Source organism: Geotrypetes seraphini, chromosome 1, assembly GCF_902459505.1.
Source record: "Geotrypetes seraphini chromosome 1, aGeoSer1.1, whole genome shotgun sequence".
In the NCBI taxonomy this organism is placed as follows: Eukaryota; Metazoa; Chordata; class Amphibia; order Gymnophiona; family Dermophiidae; genus Geotrypetes; species Geotrypetes seraphini.
This window is the reverse complement of record NC_047084.1, coordinates 396,379,505-396,397,277: the sequence shown is the minus strand read 5'-3', so window position 1 is coordinate 396,397,277 and position 17,773 is coordinate 396,379,505. Positions and strand designations below refer to the sequence as shown.

The 17,773-nt window shown below is 44.4% G+C and overlaps 1 protein-coding gene across 2 annotated transcripts in view; it reads right to left on the bottom strand.

Annotated features, from left to right (window-relative positions):
• The window catches only part of LOC117347239 (coiled-coil domain-containing protein 17-like), a 488,260-nt gene that overhangs the window by 290,816 nt on the left and 179,671 nt on the right, over window positions 1-17,773 (bottom strand). For both annotated transcript variants that reach the window (XM_033917895.1, XM_033917903.1), the window contains one exon: window positions 6,402-6,535. In XM_033917895.1, the coding sequence (XP_033773786.1) occupies window positions 6,402-6,535 (134 nt within the window). The remainder of the gene's footprint in view (window positions 1-6,401; window positions 6,536-17,773) is intronic.

Genomic DNA, 17,773 nt, shown 5'->3' with positions numbered 1-17,773 from the left:
TTGCCCCGATGGATTCGGTGAGTCGGGGGAGGCAAGAGGGCTTGGGTTCCCTCTTGCCCTGATCGAGTCGGGGGGGGGGGGGCGCAGCTGCCGCAGGGCAAGAGGGCTTGGGCTCCTTCTTGCCCCAATGTCGGGAGGGGGGGGGGGTCGCGGTTTGACATGGCAGGAGGGCTTGGGCACCCTCCTGCCTGGATCGTTGAGGGGGGGGATTCTGTAACCGGTGGTGTTTTTGACAGACATCGGTTACAGAATCCAGCTTTTAGGCGAAGAACTGGCTCCTCCTTTGCCTAAAAGTCCTTCTGTTGGATGTTTCTGGCTTAGGCGTTTTTTTGTTTCATTATGGCTAAAAAGTGTAGACGTGCTGTGGGGGTACTTTTAGACGTAGTGAAGATTGGGCGTTTAGGCAGAGGAAGGCCATAATCAAAACATGGACGTTTGTTTTGGTTATGGACACTTTCCCTGCTTCTGGGTTGAACGTTTAGGGACTTAGGCCAAAAGGGGACTTAGACGCTTTTTTTGATTTGGCCCCTTTAAACTTATAGATATTAATGCACAACTATTCTCCCCCACCAAATAATCAGAAAAATTACATACCTACAGGAAACCTTCCATATATTCTCCGAATGAAATTCCAATGCAAAACCCTCCCCCTCCCACTCACTCTCTGTTTTCTGAATTTCAACCAGTTCTTAATCCAGGGGTGGGCAACTCCGGTCCTCGAGGGCCGGAATCCAATTGGGTTTTCAGGATTTCCCAATGAATATGCATGAGATCTATTTTTCATGCACTGCATATTCATTGGGGAAATCTTGAAAACCCAACTGGATTCCAGCCGAGGATCAGAGTTGCCCACCCCTGTCTTTATCCGTAAAAGGATATTACCTCATATCCCATGACTTTTTAATTTCCTCAGAACATAAGCAATGCCTCCGCTGGGTCCATCGTGTCCAGCAGTCCGCTCACACGGCGGCCCAACAGGTCCAGGACCTATGCAGTAATCCTCTATCTATACCCCTCTATCCCCTTTTCCAGTAAGAAATTGTCCAATCCTTTCTTGAACCCCAGTACGATACTCTGCCCTATTACGCCCTCTGGAAGCGCATTCCAGGTGTCTACCACACGTTGGGTAAAGAAGAACTTCCTAGCATTTGTTTTGATCCGTCCCCTTTCAACTTTTCTGAATGCCCTCTTGTTCTTTTATTATTCGAAAGTTTGAAGAATCTGTCTGTCTCTATTCTCTCTATGCCCTTCATGATCTTGTAAGTCTCTTTCATATCCCCTCTAAGTCTCCTCTTCTCCAGGGAAAAGAGACCCAGTTTCTCCAATCTCTCAGCGTATGATAGGTTTTCCATCCCTTTTATCAGACGTGTTGCTCTCCTCTGAACTCTCTCGAGTAACGCCATATCCTTCTTAAGGTACGGTGACCAGTATTGGATGCAGTACTCCAGATGCGGACGCACCATTGCCCGATACAATGGCAGGATAACTTCTTGAGTTCTGGTAGTAATACCCTTCTTGATTATACCTAGCATTCTATTCGCTCTCTTAGCGGCCACTGCGCACTGTGCCGTCGGCTTCATTGTCATGTCCACCATTACCCCCAAGTCCTTTTCTTGGGTACTCTCATTCAATAACATCCCTCCCATCGTATAGTTGTACCTTGGGTTTCTGCTTCCCACATGTAATACTTTACATTTCTCAACGTTGAACTTTATTTGCCATCTATTCGCCCATTCCCCTAGTTTGTTCAAGTCCTTTTGCAATTCTTTGCAGTCCTCTTTAGTCCGAGCTCCACTAAATAGTTTGGTGTCGTCTGCAAATTTTATTTCACACTTTGTCCCTGTTTCTAGATCATTTATGAATATATTAAATAGCAGTGGCCTGAGCACCGAGCCCTGTGGGACACCACTCGTGACCCTCCTCCTGTCAGAGTAGTGGCCCTTTACTCCTACCCTCTGTTTTTCTGCACGACAACCAGTTTCTGATCCATCTATGTACGTCTCCGTCCACCCCATGATTCTTCAGTTTCCAAAGTAGGCATTCACGGGGTACCTTGTCAAAGGCTTTTTGGAAATCTAGATATATGGGGTCCATCTGTTTGTTAATTCCTTCGAAGAAGTGCAATAAGTTTGTTAGGCATGATCTCCCCTTGCAAAAACCATGTTGGTTGGTTATCAGAAGTTCGTTTCTTTCAAGATGTTCATCGATGTTTTCTTTTATCAGTGCTTTCGCCATTTTCCCAGGAACAGAGGTCAGACTCACCAGTCTGTAGTTTCCCGGTCACCTCTTGATCCCTTTTTAAAGATGGGCATAACGTTGGCTATCTTCCACTCCTCTGGGATCACGCCTGTTTTCAGGGATAGATTTTAAATTTGCTGCAGTAGTTCCACTATTTCCTCCTTTAGTTCCTTCAGAACCCTTGGATGGATTCCATCCGGACCCGGGGATTTGTCAGTTTTTAATTTTTCTATCTGCCTGCGTACGTCTTTAAGGCTCACTTCCATGGATGTTAATTTTTCTGCTTGATCTCCATTGAAGATTTGCTCAGGTTGGTTGGTATATTGGTTGTGTCTTCATTTGTAAGTACAGATGAAAAGAACATGTTAAGTCTTTCTGCCACTTCTTTCTCCTCCTCCTTTCAAGAGGTACTTTGTCAAATGCCTTTTGAAGATCCAAATACACATTATCAACTAGTTCACCTCTATTCACATGTTTATTCACTCCATGGCTTCTTTGTAGGCAGAAGCTCAGGTGATTATGCCCAAAGAGATTTTTTTGTGGAATAGTGACCTGGTCTACTCTTCATACATTCTCTAAGTTTTACAGAGTGGATGTGGCAGCAAGGGAAGACACCATCTTTTGGTCCTCAGTGTTATGAGCAGAGGACCTGCCCTAAATTCCTGGGACTGCTTTCTATGTCCCTAGTGTTCAGTGTGACACACACCTATTGCACTGGAAAAAGAGATTAGGTTCTTACCTTGCTAATATCTTTTCCAATGAATAAGGTGTGTCATGCTGAAGCGCCGTCCTGTCAATGATTTCTCCTCCTGTCTCAATCAGAAAGTTCTAGTTCAAACTGAAATTTTGAAGGTCAGTCAGACCTCAAGGGTATGAAAATTAATCTTTTGCTACGAAATATTAGGAGACTGTTCGAGCTCCATAAAGGGCATAATTGGAGTCACAGAAATGTGGTGGACTGATGACAACAAATAGGATGTGGCTTTACCAGGGTTCAAACTCTACAGGAGAGATAGGTCACACAAAAAGGGTGGAGGAATAGCGCTATATATAAAGGATTCCATACCTTCAACCAGGATGGAAACAACAACAAGGACGGATGACTTGGAATCACTATGGGTTAAGCTATCCAGAGGAACTGGAGCAAACATAAAATTGGGTCTGTACTATCGCCCACCGGGACAAACGGAAGAAATCAACCAGGATCTGGAGGCTGAAATGGGGCAGGTATGCAAAAGCGGAAGTGTGGTGGTGATGGGGGACTTCAACTACCCGGGAATAGACTGGAGTATAGGACATTCAAACTGCACAAGGGAGACCAAATTCCTGGAGGTCACGAGGGACTGTTTCATGGAACAGCTGGTCATGGAACCAACACGGGGAGATGCCACTCTTGACCTAATCTTCACCGGACTAGGGGGACCCGCTAAAGAGGTGGCGGTACTAGCCCCACTAGGAAACAGCGATCACAACATGATCCAGTTCAGGATAGAAAATGGATCATCAAAGGTGAAAAGAACTACAACGACAGCACTGAACTTCAAAAAAGGGAATTATGATGACATGAGGAAAATGGTGGGAAAGAAACTCAACGACACCGCAAGGAAGATGGGAGTCCGTAGAAAAAGCCTGGACCTTACTCAAGGGCATGGGGCATGAAGCACAAAACCTGTGCGTCCCCAAGTTCAGGAAAGGGTGCAAAAAAAATAGAACAAAAAACCCAGTGTGGATAACAAATGCAGTGAAAAAGGCAATAAGTGACAAGAAGGCATCATTCAAAAAATGGAAAAAGGATCAATCAGAAGACAACCAAAAGGAGCACAAAAAACATCAAAAGGAGTGTCACCGAGTGGTTAGGAGAGACACTGGCGGGGGAAGCAACAAACTTCAAATCATTCTTCAGGTAAGTCAAGGGGAAGCAACCAGCGAGGGAGGAAGTGGGACCCTTGGATGATGGAGGCAGAAAGGGAGTGGTAAAAGAGGAAAAGGAGATAGCTGACAGGCTAAACGAGTTCTTCACTTCAGTTTTCACAAGGGAGGACACAACCAACATTCCGGAACCTGAGGAGATCGTAAAAGGAGAGCAGGATGAAAATCTGATCCAACTAGAGGTGAGCAAGGTGGATGTCCTCAGGCAGATAGACAGGCTAAAGAGCGACAAATCACCAGGTCCGGACGGCATTCACCCAAGAGTACTCAAGGAACTAAGGAACGAAATAACAGAGCCACTTCGACAAATATGCAACCTATCCTTAAAAACTGGTGAGATTCCGGAAGACTGGAAAATAGCAAATGTCACGCCCATCTTCAAGAAAGGCCCAAGGGGAGACCCAGGAAACTACAGGCTAGTGAGCTTGACCTCGGTCCCGGGAAAGATGATGGAAGCACTGATTAAAGACAGCATCTGGGAACACATCGAAAACACTGGGCAGCTAAAGCCGAGCCAACATGGCTTCTGCAAGGGCAGGTCATGCCTCACAAACTTGTTATATTTCTTTGAGGGGGTAAATAGCCAGGTGGATAAAGGGGAATCTATAGACATCATTTAACTTGACTTCCAAAAAGCCTTCGACAAGGTACCACACGAAAGGCTGCTAAGGAAGCTATAGAACCACGGGGTGCAGGGGGAGATCCACCGATGGATCAAGAACTGGCTGGCGGACAGGAAACAGAGGGTTGGAATAAAGGGCCATTACTCAGACTGACAATGGGTCATGAGCGGAGTTCTGCAGGGGTCGGTGCTGGGACCGCTCCTGTTCAATATATTTATTAACGACCTGGAGGCAGGAACAAAATGTGAGGTTATTAAATTTGCGGATGACACCAAACTATACAGCAGGGTTGAAAACATGGAGGACTGCAAAAATCTCCAAAAAGATCTGACAGCGCTGGAAGAGTGGGCCAAAAAGTGGCAAATGAGCTTCAACATAGGGAAATGCAAGGTCATGCATGTAGGGAAAAAGAACCCGATGCTCACTTACAAAATGGGGGGATCACCGCTAGGGGTGAGTAACCCTGAAAGAGACCTGGGAGTGATGGTAGACACATCATTGAAGGCGTCGGCGCAGTGCGCCACAGCCTCAAGGAAGGCAAACAAAATGTTGGGCATCATTAAGAAGGGTATCACAACCAGGACGAAGGAAGTCATCCTGCCACTGTATCGTGCAATGGTGTGCCCGCACCTGGAGTACTGTGTCCAGTACTGGTCGCCATACCTCAAGAAGGACATGGCGGTACTTGAGAGAGTACAGAGAAGAGCAACTAAGCTAATAAAGGGTATGAAGGACCTCTCATATACTGACAGACTGAAAAAGCTGGGACTTTTCTCCCTGGAAAAGCGGAGACTTAGAGGAGACATGATAGAAACCTTCAAGATCATGAAGGGCATAGAAAGAGTAGACAGGGACAGATTTTTCAAATTATGGGGAACCACAGGTACAAGGGGGCACTCAGAGAAATTGAAAGGGGGAAGGTTTAGAACAAACGCCAGGAAGTTCTTTTTCACCCAGAGGGTGGTGGATACATGGAACGCGTTACCGGAGGATGTAATAAGCAGGAGCACGCTACAGGGCTTCAAAGAAGGTTTGGATAGGTACCTGGAAGATAAAGGGATTGAGGGGTACAGATAGGAGTAGAGGTAGGTTATAGGGATAAGATTAGAGGATTAGAGGCAGTTACAAAATTAGTCAGGGACACTGTTCAGGCAATTAGGACTGATGGGCTGCCGCGGGAGCAGACTGCTGGGCAGGATGGACCTCTAGTCTGCCTCAGCGGAGGCAACTTCTTATGTTTCTGATTAGGATGTTTTGCTGATGTTTTAATTGTTCAATTTCCATGTTAACATTTTGTTTTACTTTTACAGAGCAGAACAAAATTATATGTCGGAGATTCTCCCTGTACCTCTTCTTTTCATGTGTTTCTATATAGGGCTTTCACCTTCTTTGGTACAAACTGAAGGGGGCAGCAGAGTCCTTTGGTGAAGGAGGTAGAATTGAAAAGCTAGAGTGGATTCCTTCTGCACAGTTTGCCAGTATGGTGAGAATACCCTAGTGTTCAGCATGACACACCTTATTTACTGGAAAAAATATTAGCAAGGTAAGAACCTAATCTTGTTTTCTAAGGCTATTGAAGGGAGATGATATGAAAACTTTGTTCAGTCATACGTTTCTTTTTCTGTGGTTGTCTTATTCCTCTTCCTTGTTGTTCAAGGTGCTGAGCTTCTGTGAGAAGGTTCTGCAGGTGTAGTAAGATCATTGGATCATTTCCTCCATTCTGGAGGTAGGTCAGATGCAAAGCACTGTGAAGAAAACAGATATAAAATACAACTGACAGCTTATTAAAACTGACGTTTTTTAGCTATTACAAAAGCAAATTACAAAAGCTATTACAAAAACAAAAAAGCACAGTATCGGGCAGAGCTTTGGAGTCTTGCCCAGAAATAGCTAAGAAAAAAATTTTTTTTTAGATTGAATCAGGTTGGGCAGACTGGATGGACCATTTGGGTCTTTATCTGCCGTCATCTACTATGTTACTATGTACTAAAATCATTAAGGGCCAGATTCTACACATGATGTCGTAATTGGTAGCCACATATAAAAATGGCACCAATCACTTGTCAATCACGATACTATGCCATTTGCAGAATTGCAGCTCCTGTTACCTACGTACTGGTAATGTAGGCCAGAGTTTTGCTGGCGCCTATATTACTGGCTCCTAACTTTGATTGAGAATTATGCATAATGGAGCATCTGCAGATATGATTCTGGTGCCCATTTTTAGGTGCCTACTTTTTTAAATAAGATTTTAATTGTTTTTTTTAATCAGCCCAGGCAATTAGTATGTCGATTAAACATAAGAATTGCCATATTGGAACACATCAAAGGTCAGTCAAGCTCAGTATCCTGTTTCCAACAGTGGCCAGCCCAGGTCCCCAGTACATAGCAAGATCCCAAGTAGTAAAACAGATTTTATGCTGCTTCTCCTAGGAATAAGAAGTGGATTTCCCCAAGCCATCTCAATAATGGACTTCTCTTTTAGGAAATTATCCAAACCTTTTTAAAACCCTGATAAGCTAACTGATTTCACCACCAATTAAAACTACCGCCGTCTAACTTATGGTGCCATTTGCAAAATCTGCCCCTAAATGTCTTATTTAGAATTCCTAATTAAACTTGAAAAGCTTCTGATTATTGAATCTATCAGTACTAGAATCTTAAAGATTGATATTCAGTATTATTGTAAATGTTATTTAAAAGATAAAATGTTATTTATATTGATTGTACTTGATTTGAGTTGTGAAATGAATAAAGTTTTTGGAAAAAAAAAACAGAATTATTGATGAAGTTAATAACAGATTTAACAGCAAAAATTATTGACTTTTAAAATCCTGGGCTGCTGACTGCATAACCTTTGACCAAACATATAAAAGTACAATCAAAATAATTTCATCCTATGTCCTCTCATTGCAGAGTTTTCTTTCAAATGAAAGAGACTTGACTCATGTGCATTTGCATTACTTAGGTCAGGGGTAGGTAATTCCGGTCCTCGAGAGCCAGAGCCAGGTCAGGTTTTCAGGATATCCACAATAAATATGTATGAGATGGATTTGCATGCACTGCCTCCTTGAAATGCAAATCTATCTCATGCATATTTATTGTGGATATCCTGAAAACCTGAAACACAAAAGAGAGAATTCCAACGTGGTCTGCAGTAAAGTGAGCAGCAAGCAAAAAACAACATAAAAACTGCAGAGGATGTACAAGATACAGGCATTATTTATTAAAACAATCAAACTGCAGTAAAATATACAACCTTATTGCCAACCTGACCTGGCTCTGGCTCTCGAGGACCGGTATTGCTATTGCCTACCCCTAACTTAGGTATTTAAAAGTCTCTATCAAAGATCTCAATCTGTATACTTTGGAGGAAAGGCGGGAGAGGAGAGATATAAGTCTGTCCCCATATGCCTTATCACGAAGACCACACACCATTTTAGTAGCCTTCCTCTGGACTGACTCCATCCTTTTTGAAGGTATACAGTGGTTTAGCATGAGTGCACAGTAAGGGAAAATTTGTTGTGAGTTATGAATACAGCACCCCCAATCATCTTCCAGTTGACTCCTATGATTGGTGATACTTTTGTGATCTTTGAGTGCTATGACCTAATTTAATATCCATAACTTTGCAGATGCACCTCCTGCTTGTTCTCCTCTTACCTGCACTGTCGTATCTTTCCTCCCCATAACTCCCTCCCTTTGTAATGCAATCTTTTACCCTCACCCCAAGTTGCTGTGTTTGTGGATGGGTGGGCTGTCTACTCTTCTCACATGCCAGTCCCACTCTCTTCCTTGAGCAGCCCTTGTGATCAGTGATCTACATTCCCAATGTGTTCACATGTTTTCCCTCTTGTACCTTTTCAGGTGTGCTGGACCTGCTTCTTCATGTGGCTATGTAAGGGCATCCTCACTGTGCTGTTCTTGATGCTGTGGTGCTGGCTCCTGCTCAATATAACTGATAGCATTTAGGTGCAGGTGAGTTAGTCTTTGGGACTCCCATGAGTGTGTTGGTGGTTTCAGTTATATATTTGGGTGGCACATGTTCCAGCCTCACTTCCCATTACCCTCCTGACTCAGAACCCCCTCTCAGTTGTTAGCCACCCAATATATCAGTCCAATGTGCATAGGTTGCTGTGTTTTTGCTTGGCTGTGTGGACCAGCCATTACCTCCCACATGCCAGTGGCCTCATCCTTCCCTGAGCAGCCCTTTATGAAACCTGTAAAATTCCACCACACTGACATTCTCCCCTTCCTCATGTATCTTGTACCTTCGTTGGACATACAGGGACATTCATCATTACCTGCGAGTGGCTTCTTCTGCATATCATCTGCCTGCTCCTATGCCTGCCTGCTTGCCTCTGTTCCCAGGATCCATCTCATCTGCCTTGAGCTGTAGAATGTGGGGTTATGCTACATTTCAGGGTGGCTAGAAGCCAGGGGAAGTGTGTAGGAGCCAGTGTTAGTGGACCAGTTGACTTGTATTTGCTCACGTATAATGACTCTGGAAGACCAATAAAGACCTTAAACATGTCTCTGTGTCTTTGGAGACATATGCAAGAGGAGAGCCAGTAGTATAGCCTATTCTTGAACCTGGTTTACACCATCCCTTGCAATACCATGATAGTATGACAGTGATACATTCTTTAACAGGACATCCTGACCCTTGTCTCCCTTCTGCTCTGTCCATTACACTGAAATTCTAACAGAGGAGCCATTGGCAGCCAGAGAAGAACATACAGGACACCTATATGAACCAATTTGAAACTTTTATTTTGGTGACAATACTTTGAAAAAATAAAACTTATTTTCTTTAATAAAATGTTTTAACATAAAATTATGAAATATGAAAAATATTTTTCTAAATATAATATAAAACTTTTAAAATGTAAGGGAGGAGGAGGAGGCTCCAAGAGTTGCTGGCCCGGACCTTCTCGCTGACATCAGAATTGATGTTGGATGAAGGCTTGTGGGCTGGTGCCACTGCACACGCCTGGCTCTTCCCTTCTTGGATTTGCTGAAGCAGCGAGCAACGACGGACTGTGGGGAGGAGGAAGAATTGGCGGCGGGTAGGCCAGGCTTCGATGCAGCAGGGAGGGAGGGTGGCGGTCTAGGAGGCAGGAAGAATCGGAGGCGGGTAGGCCAGACTTTGACGTGGGAGGGAGACAAGCAGGCTGGCTTTGGGGAAGGGGGATGGAACAAAGGCTGGAAGGCAGTGAGGAGGACATAGAAAGGAGGGAGGGAAGAAGGAACGAGAGAGAGAGGCAGAGAAAGACCGGGGGGGGAGGGGGTTGTTAGCAGAAGAAAGACAGAGAGAGAAAAGCCTGGACCGAAGGGGAAAGACAGGAGGCAGATGCTGGACTATGGGAGGTACAGGCAGAGGGGGGGGAGACCCTGAGGAAGAACAGAGAGATGGAAGATCATAACAGAGGAGGAAGAGAGAGGGAGACCTGGAACAAGGGTGGTGGTAGGTACAAAGGAGAACTGACATTGGATCTGGGGAGGGTAAGCAGAGGGAAAAGAGAGAGACCTGGACCCAGACCCAAAGGGGATAGGGCTGGATTGTGAAAGAAATGTTGGATAAGAAAGAAAAAAAATATTGGATGCACAGTCAGAAGGAAGTGCAACCCGAGACTCATGAAATCACCAGATAACAAAGGTAGGAAAAATGATTTTCTTTTCTTTTTTAATTTCTTTATTGAGTTTTTAAAACTAACAAGCAATATACATGCATAATAAACACTTACAAACCGTCAATAACAATACAGAGAGAATAAAACCCCCTCCCCATCCAATATTTTCAAAAGGGAATAAAACCCCTCCCCCCCTCCCATGGACGTGTGTGTGCTAAAACAACTGAAAATATATATAAATGACAACTATAACGAAGCCACAGAAGACGTCAATGGACCCTAAACTAATTTGAATATCTTATTATGCCCCAGCATGTCAGCGTTCATGTTCTCATACCTTTAACATAAGCATAAATGTGTCAGTTTTGAGAATTTAAATCTGCTGTCTATATTTTGCACTATATTTATCTATTTTTCTATAGCTGTAACTGAAGTAACATTGCATATTTTAAAGTCATCTACCTTGACATCTTTGAAAACTCCCTGAATATAAATGATAATTAATATTTTCTCTGCGTACAGTGTGCTTTGTGTTTTTTTAATTTTGTGGTTACCATTATGCATTAAAAAGATTATATGTGTGTATATGAAAAAATGGATGGAAGAAATTGCATTACAATTAGTATTATTATGAGGGTGGAGTTTGGGCGGAGCTTTTGGGCCCACCCAAATAAAAAGCATTCTGCTGCCTATGCCTTCCAGTGCCAATAGTCAGCAGCAAATGGCCTCCTGCATGGTCCCCCATCCTCTCCAATACATCCTGGATTCCAGGGTCAGGAGTATCTACGGAAGCAGTTGTAGCTGTCCCTGGAACCCTCAGAGCCTCAGCTCTGTGTGTTGAAGAGGGTGGGGGAGAATGCATGAGGCCATGGACCTCTTTGCCAGACCTGAAAAGCCCCTCCTGAGGCTGGTCACTGGAGGAACACAGGAGTGGAGGGAAAGGAGTTAGGTGGGGGCAAAAGTGGTCATTGGAGGAGTGGAGGAATGGGGAGAAAGGGGTTGGGTGGGGCAGCGGAGGTGTCTTTCATCCTCTTCTTCCTCCTCCTGCTCCATCTCTTCCTCCTCCTCCTCCTGAACAGGGCCGGTCCCTGCACCTGGTCCTGGGAATGCTACTACAGCTGCCTTGTACTAGAGAAGGGATCTCCAAGTCCCTCCTTGAGGGCCGCAATTCAGTCGGGTTTTCAGGATTTCCCCAAAGAATATGCATTGAAAGCAGTGCATGCACATAGATCTCAAACATATTCATTGGGGAAATCCTGAAAACCCAACTGGATTGCGGCCCTCAAGGAGGGACTTTGTCTTAAAATTATAATAACAACAATAAACATTATGACATGGTCAAATGTGTAGGTGACAGAGTACCTGACTGTAAACTATTTCAATGTTTTCCTTCTGTCTAGCACAGGGGTCTCAAATAGGTACATATAAAATCACTTATCCAGTAGATGGTTTGGAGGTGCATATGAGATAGGAGGATCTATGAGATAAGATGGACGCGTTACTCACCTGCCTGGGCATGTCGTTCTTCCCATACCCTCTGGAGGAATTCTTAATCAAGCTGCAATAGGAGCTGGCCTTGTTTCCTGAGCTCTTCAAAATGTATGGAGAGAGAGAAGGGGGAGGAGAGAGGGAGGGGCAAGTTGCATGCCAGGTGCATGATATATTTCATACAGCAGTATGACATGACATCCATACTTATGCTTCTATCTGTATCTCACAGGAAAAAGGAAAAAGAACACATACAGGATAGTACGCCTTAGAAAACTAGATGGGAACTGCGCAGAATCAGATTCCGATAAAGCAGAACTACTGAATGAATACTTCTGCTCGGTCTTCACCTGCGAGGCACTGGGGCACAGTCCGCAGTTGCAGGCAAAGCCCAGCGTGGAAGACCCGTTTCAGAATTTCGAGTTCACACCTGGTGACGTCTACTATGAACTGGCAAGACTCAAGGTGTACAAAACCATGGGACCGGACAATCTACACCCCAGGGTGCTCAGTGAGCTGTGTGATGTCCTGGTATCAATCTCTCCCTAAGTCTTCAATCTCTCCCTAAGTTCGGGGAGAGTCCCCATAGACTGGAAAACAGCTAACGTCGTTCCACTGCACAAAAAGGGTTTCAGGGCAGAGGCTGCAAACTACAGACCGGTGAGTCTCACATCAATAGTATGCAAACTCATGGAAACACTAATCAAACGTAAATTAGACGCAATCTTGGATGAGGGGAATCTACGGGATCCCAGTCAACACGGATTCACCAAGGGTAGGTCCTGCCAATCCAATCTCATCAGCTTCTTTGACTGGGTAACAAAACAGCTAGACTTGGGAGAATCCATGGACGTCGTATACCTAGACTTCAGCAAAGCTTTCGATAGTATCCTGCATTGCAGGCTGTTGAGCAAGATGAAATCAATGGGGCTGGGAGAAACACTAACTACATGGGTCAATGACTGGCTGAGTGGCAGACTTCAGAGGGTGGTAGTTAACGGTACCCTCTCTAAAACATCGGAGGTGACCAGTGAAGTACCGCAGGGCTCAGTCTTGGGCCCGCTCCTTTTCAACATATTCATAGGGGACCTAATTCAGAGGCTTCAAGGTAAGATAACGTTATTCGCTGATGACGCCAAACTATGAAATATAGTGAGAGACGACAATTCACCCGATAGTATGACACAGGACCTACATTTGTTGGAGCTTTGGTCCTCGACCTGGCAGCTGGGCTTCAACGCTAAGAAATGCAAGATCATGCACCTCGGCAGCAGAAATCCGTGCAGAACTTACACCTTGAATGGTGAGACCTTAGCTAGAACTTCAACAGAACGAGACTTGGGAGTGATCATCAACGCAGACATGAAAACTGCTGATCATGTGGAGAAGGCTTCATCTAAGGCAAGACAGTTGTTAAGTTGCGTCCGCAGGAGTTTCGTCAGCCGGAAGACTGAAGTCATAATGACATTATACAGAATCATGGTGAGACCTCATTTGGAATACTGTGTGCAATTCTGGAGGCCACACTACCGAAAAGATGTGCTGAGAGTAGAGTCGATGCAACGGATGGCCACCAGGATGGTCTCGGGGCTCAAGGATCTAATATAAGAACATAAGCAATGCTTCCACTGGGTCAGACCCGAGGTCCATCGTGCCCAGCAGTCTGCTCACGTGGCGGCCCAACAGGTCCAGGACCTGCGCAGTAGCTCCCTATCTATCGTACGAGGAAAGGATGAAAAATTTGCGGCTGTACTCACTCGAGGAACGTAGGGAGAGAGGAGACATGATCGAGATGGAAGGAGAGATTCTCTTTCTCAAAAGACCCTCAGCCACAAGAGGGCATCCGCTCAAACTCAGGGGCGGGAAATTTCATGGCGACACCAGGAAATATTTCTTCACTGAGAGAGTGGTTGATCCTTGGAACGAGCTCCCGGTGCAGGTGATCGAGGCAAACAGCGTGCAAGAATTTAAGAGCAAATGGGATGCCCATGTGGGATCCCTTAGAGGGTTAAGCCAAGGGAACCTGTCACCAGGAGTGGGATCCCTAGGATAGTAGACTTGGGGGTGGGTCAGTAGAGTGGGCAGACCTGATGGGCTATGGCCCTTATCTGCCGTCATTTTCTATGTTTCTATGTACCCATACTATCTGAGATAAACATTCTGCCCTTCCAGTAGAAGAGTGCTACTACCCAACACACCTTCAAAATGATATAAACAGGATGGAGTCGGTCTACAGAAAGGCTACTAAAATGGTCGATGTTCTTTGTCATAAGGCATATGGGGGACAGACTTAAAAGATCTCAATATGTATATTTTGGAGGTATGGCAGGAGAAGGGAGATATGATGGAGATGTTTAAATACCTATGTGGCATAAATGCATATGAGAAAAAGCTAAAACCAAAGAAAAATGACCCCAAAATATCCACAGTGAAGAAAATCCAGGAGAAACCAAAAAAGCACTGTGGAGTGATGCTGTTCCTTAAATGGACTTTATTAGGAAAATCAAAGTTTCAAAGATACAATAGAATCATTTACATAAAATAATATCATCCACATTAAAATAAAGTGATCCACATAAAAACCATAAAAGACCTAGTCCACTAAGGGCGCATGACCCAACATGGTCCGCGTTTCGACAAAAAGTCTTCTTCAAAGGTCCCTGAGGGTCCTATGGTGGTGAATACGTGGAAAAACTAATATGTGGAGAGCCTCAAGTAAAACTCTGCTAACAAACCAAATAAATGCACATGAGGCAAGTTTTTCATTTGAAAGGAAGCTCCGGAATGAGAGGGCATCGGATGAAGTTAAGAAGTGATACTTCATTTTTATAGAAAGGTTGGTAGATGTGTGAAACAGTATCCCAGTATAAGTGGTGGAGACAAAGACTGTGTCTGAATTCAAGAAAGAGTGGTAAAGGCATGTGGGATCTCTTAGGGAGAGGAGGAAATAGTGGATGCTGCAGATGGGCAGATTGGATTGGCCATTTGCCATCATATTTTTCTATGATATGATGACTTACTGATGTTACATTTAGTGGTTAGAGGGCCTGCCTTCACAAGGGGGGGAGGGTTTCAACTCATAGGAACATAAGACTAAACACAAGTCACTAAAACCCTGGTTACAAATATCTAGCCAGATCCCAAGCCAGATCCATAATGCTAAAAAATACGATCACGTTACGCCCTTTATGATTAATTCTCATTGGCTCCCAATCAGCCATCGCATCACTTTTAAAATTTTATTTTTAGTTTTTAAATCTTTAAGTTTTAATGAACCTCAATTTGTCACCAGGATGCTTATCCCTTATAACTCCTCTCGGTCTCTCCGTTCAACTACTCAGAACCTCCGTACTGTTCCATCCCTAAAAGTTATAGGCACCAGAAGACACGACATGTTCTCGGTTATGGCCCCTCAACTGTGGAACTCATTACCACAGTATATTAGAGAAGAAAAATACTTTTTATCCTTTAAAAACATTTTAAAAACTTACCTTTTTAAAGACGCATTCAACCTTTCATCTTCTGTCTAATGATCAGAAGTTTCAAGTCTTGAAATTATTTTACCCTTCCTCTTGTCCATTCCCTATTTTGTGTCTTTCTCTCTAACAAAGAATTGTAACTTTTCCCCCCTTTCCTCCAAGACTCATATAAGTTTTACCCAACAAGTCTGAAGTCACTTTGTTTGTTTTCACACCCTATTTTAATAAGTTATACATCGCTTAGTAAACTAAATAAGCAATCCATCAAATACTAATAAAAACTTGAAACTTGTAAAACAAGCATCTTAATAATGGATTAGGGACATTTGTTTTAGGAAATTATCCAAACTTTGATTAAACCCAGCTAAGCTGACTGTGGCAACAGATTCACAAGTTGAATTACTTGTTAAGTGACACAATAATGTTATCTGGTTAGGTGGGTTTGTTTGTTGTTGTTTTTTTTACTACTATTCCCCTCAACTACTTGTGTTCCACACCTCTCTCTCTCTCTGCAGCGAAAAAGGCTTCACTGCTGTGAGAGACATTGGTGTTTTTAATAGGTTTTTCATGTGCAAAGCAATTAGGTACAATAGGTGGCCTCCATGACCAGTGCCTGGGTCCTTGGTACCTAGCAGCACCTAGTGACGCTGAAGATGTTTAGGGGTGGCACAAGACTCCATTGTCACTAGGTGCCACTTACAGAATCATCACCAATATGTTTATGGCTCCTTCTAGGGGACTGCTTTCCTGCTTACCAAGTTTCCAAGATTAATAAAGTTTTGATTTTGATTGCAAAATCTTAATTCAATGCGATTTACAAGTACAGGGGGGAACAAGAAAAGGAGGATGCTCTTAGTTCCCTTGGATAAGGAAGCAATATGTGATGCTACCTCAGGCTTTAGCAGAGGCCATGGTGAACAAATAATAAACTCTCTACAACTGGAATAAGGGGAGAGCAAGCAGGAGCTAAAGATAGTGTATTGGGCTCTAGGAGAATTGGAAAGGATAGGATACAATGTGAGCCAGAAAACCTGAGAAAGCATGAGCAGCTCAAGGAGGGCCTTCTCAGGTAGGGTTGCCAGATTTCCTCTTTAAAAAAAAAGAAGGCACCTGGCCCCACCCTATTCCCCCCCCCACCCCACCCTATTCTGTCTCCAGCTCCACACTCTTCGGCCCCAAGCCCCAGCCAAATCTCCTTTCTCTTTCCCCAATGTCTGGAGAGCCTCTGCGCATGTGCAAATGTCGATGCAATGATGTCACATGCATGCATGCACATGTATGTCATCATATCGACATCCACGCATGTGCAGATGTGGCCCCAAGCCTGGGGACTTCTAAAACCCAGACAAACTGCTGGGTTTGGAAATCCCTCCAGGCACCTGGACAGTCCTCCTAAAAAGAGGACATGTCTGAGTTTCTCCAGACATCTGGTAACCCTACTCTCAGGGGATTGGTAGGGGAGAAATTGTAGAGGGCAGGAGGACACTACTTGGCTTCCAACCAAAGTCATTTCCTTTGGACCCAGGAGGAAGGGAGTGCTCTGGGAGATCCTTTACTTTGTGCATTACAGTGATATTGTTTGGTTGTACTCCTTCAAAGAAGGGTGCTTGGAGAGCTCAGTTTGGAACTCCAATGGGAAGAAATATGTTCTATGTAAAACTACTGTGGATTACAGTGATTACTGTGCTGAAGGCTCAATCTGGAGCCAACATGTAGACTACCATCACTCCCAAGATCCTAAGACTGACCACAGGAGCTGGGTGATTTAAAGGGAGAGAACCCAGAGTGGCTCAGTTTCTTTGAACTGCAAGCCTCAGTAGTTCTACAGATGTTTTAGCATAAGGGAAAGAGAACTAAGGCCCGGATGCACTAAAGTCACCATGCATGTAACAATCATTGCTAAACTGGTTGAACCAACTTAGCATCGACCTAATTTAACCAACTGATGTACACAATGGCTCACTGCATGCTTTTCCATGCGTCTGTTGAAGCCTCCGACTTGAAACAAGGCCATTAATATCAAAACCAGCCCACCAATCTATACCCTAACATCGCTTTGACACCAAGGCCCCCCCCTCTGACCTTTCCTACCACCCTACCAACAAAAGAAGGCTCTGGTGGTCTGGGGGAGTCAGGTAAGAACCCCCCAACTCAAGCACCCCTCCCAACTCCCCCCATACCATGTAGAAATCCAGCAAGCAGGAAGCCCACTCCCTCCTGCCAGCAGGTCCACCATTTCAAAATGGTGAGCCTTCCCCTTCCTGGTGCATCCTAGGATGTACTGGGAGGGGCCTAAGACTCCGATTGGTTCAGAGAAGAGCCTTAGGTATTTGAACCAAAATGGAGTCCCCCTAATGATGCCACCCCTCCCCATGAGGCCCAC